A 1,508-nucleotide genomic window follows, 5' to 3' on the forward strand; every position below is an offset into this window, starting at 1 on the left:
CGAGACAACGAAAGATGCCGTAACACCTCGGGAGGCCGCGGCAGGAGCAGGCCTCGTAGCCCGCCCGATGTCACGCTAAAAGACTACCCTCAAGTAATAGCCACACACAACAGATATGCCGCGCTCGGCACGTTTTCTGACGGGGAAGAAGAGAACGAGATACCGAAAAACAAACCGAGAGTTACAAGTAAGAGCAGAAGAAGGCGTGATGTATCAGTGTCACGCCAACTCTTGAACAACGCGAATCGGCGAGACGAGGCCGCGGAATTCCAAAAGCGCCAACCTAAGACGCCGAGACCGCAGCAACAAGCTGGAACGTAAGCCCAAGCGGTGCACAAAATGCTCAAGACAAGTTATTATGCGGACAGTGACACTGAGGCGCAGGCCTGGATGGAAGAACTGCGGTCTATCGGCGAAGCGCGCAAGAAAAGTGCGAAACGAATTCAAGATCTTGAAGTTCACACAAAGAAAATGGAAAATAAGCACGCTGAAATTCGGATGAACGAAATAGAAGCAGAGAAGCGCCGAGCACTCAGGGAAACCGAACTTCAAAGGCGCCTCAAAGAAAAAGAAGCAGTCAGGAAATCGCAGCAATGGGCATCACAGCAACAACAACCCACGACTCACGATGTGCAGCAATCATGCAAAGCAGTATTGGTTTCCCAATCCACTCGACCTGAACAACCAGCCATCTCCGTCATCACTACGACGGTAACACAGGAATATCTTCATGCCGCACTCGCCCGAATGCAACAGCAATTGCAGCAGCAACAGCAACAAATGCAGCAACAGATGCAGCAACAAATGCAGCAACAGCTTCAACAATTCCAACAGATGCTGCCGGTGACCCATGCGGAGCACTCTGCAATGTTCATGGTCGTCCCCCAAACTCCGCCGATCCAGGTCCAAAACCGCAAAGGCTTCCAGACTCCTGAATAACGCTCCATTTCGGATCCTGCAGTGGAACTGTCGTGGGCTAGCAACAAGAAAGGCCGAACTCCTTACGCGCCTGTCAGATCCAAGATATACCTGTGACGTTCTTTTACTGCAGGAATCTCGCGCCAAAAACAATACATTGTCAGGTTTTGAAGGGCACCACAACCCTACGATAGAATACGCGGCGCGTTCACGCCAAACCCCCCTTACTAGTGCTCAGGCCACTATATATGTCCGTCATGGTGTTTCGTATATCAAGATAGACACGATGAACTGGTGTACCACCACGCAGGAGGTAGTCGCGGTCCGCGTCGCTCTCGACGGAACCGCTAAACGCCTCTTGATTGTCTCCACATACGCTCGGCCTCTCCACGCAGCTCACGATTTTTCATGGATCAAAGCGCTCCGCGATAAGTACCCCTCTGACTATGTAATATTTGGAGGAGACTTCAACGCTCGCTTTGAATCGTGGAGTTCTGCGCCACATACCCCGCGCGCACAGGACTTGTGCACTGTCCTCGAACTAACCGACCTAACGATTGTCAATAATTTAGATTGCGCGACGCGTTATG

General features: G+C 51.5%; 1 protein-coding gene across 1 annotated transcript; it reads left to right on the top strand.

The window, feature by feature from the left end:
* The first annotated feature begins 339 nt into the window (after positions 1 to 339).
* On the top strand, positions 340 to 939 carry LOC121835851 (mediator of RNA polymerase II transcription subunit 15-like). The gene has a single exon (XM_042290377.1). It carries the CDS (start codon positions 340 to 342, stop codon positions 937 to 939), a length of 600 nt encoding a protein of 199 aa, XP_042146311.1.
* The last annotated feature ends 569 nt before the right edge of the window (positions 940 to 1,508 follow it).

The sequence above is a fragment of the Ixodes scapularis genome, unplaced genomic scaffold (genome assembly GCF_016920785.2).
Source record: "Ixodes scapularis isolate PalLabHiFi unplaced genomic scaffold, ASM1692078v2 PGA_scaffold1__304_contigs__length_218370807, whole genome shotgun sequence".
Classification (NCBI taxonomy): domain Eukaryota; kingdom Metazoa; phylum Arthropoda; class Arachnida; order Ixodida; family Ixodidae; genus Ixodes; species Ixodes scapularis.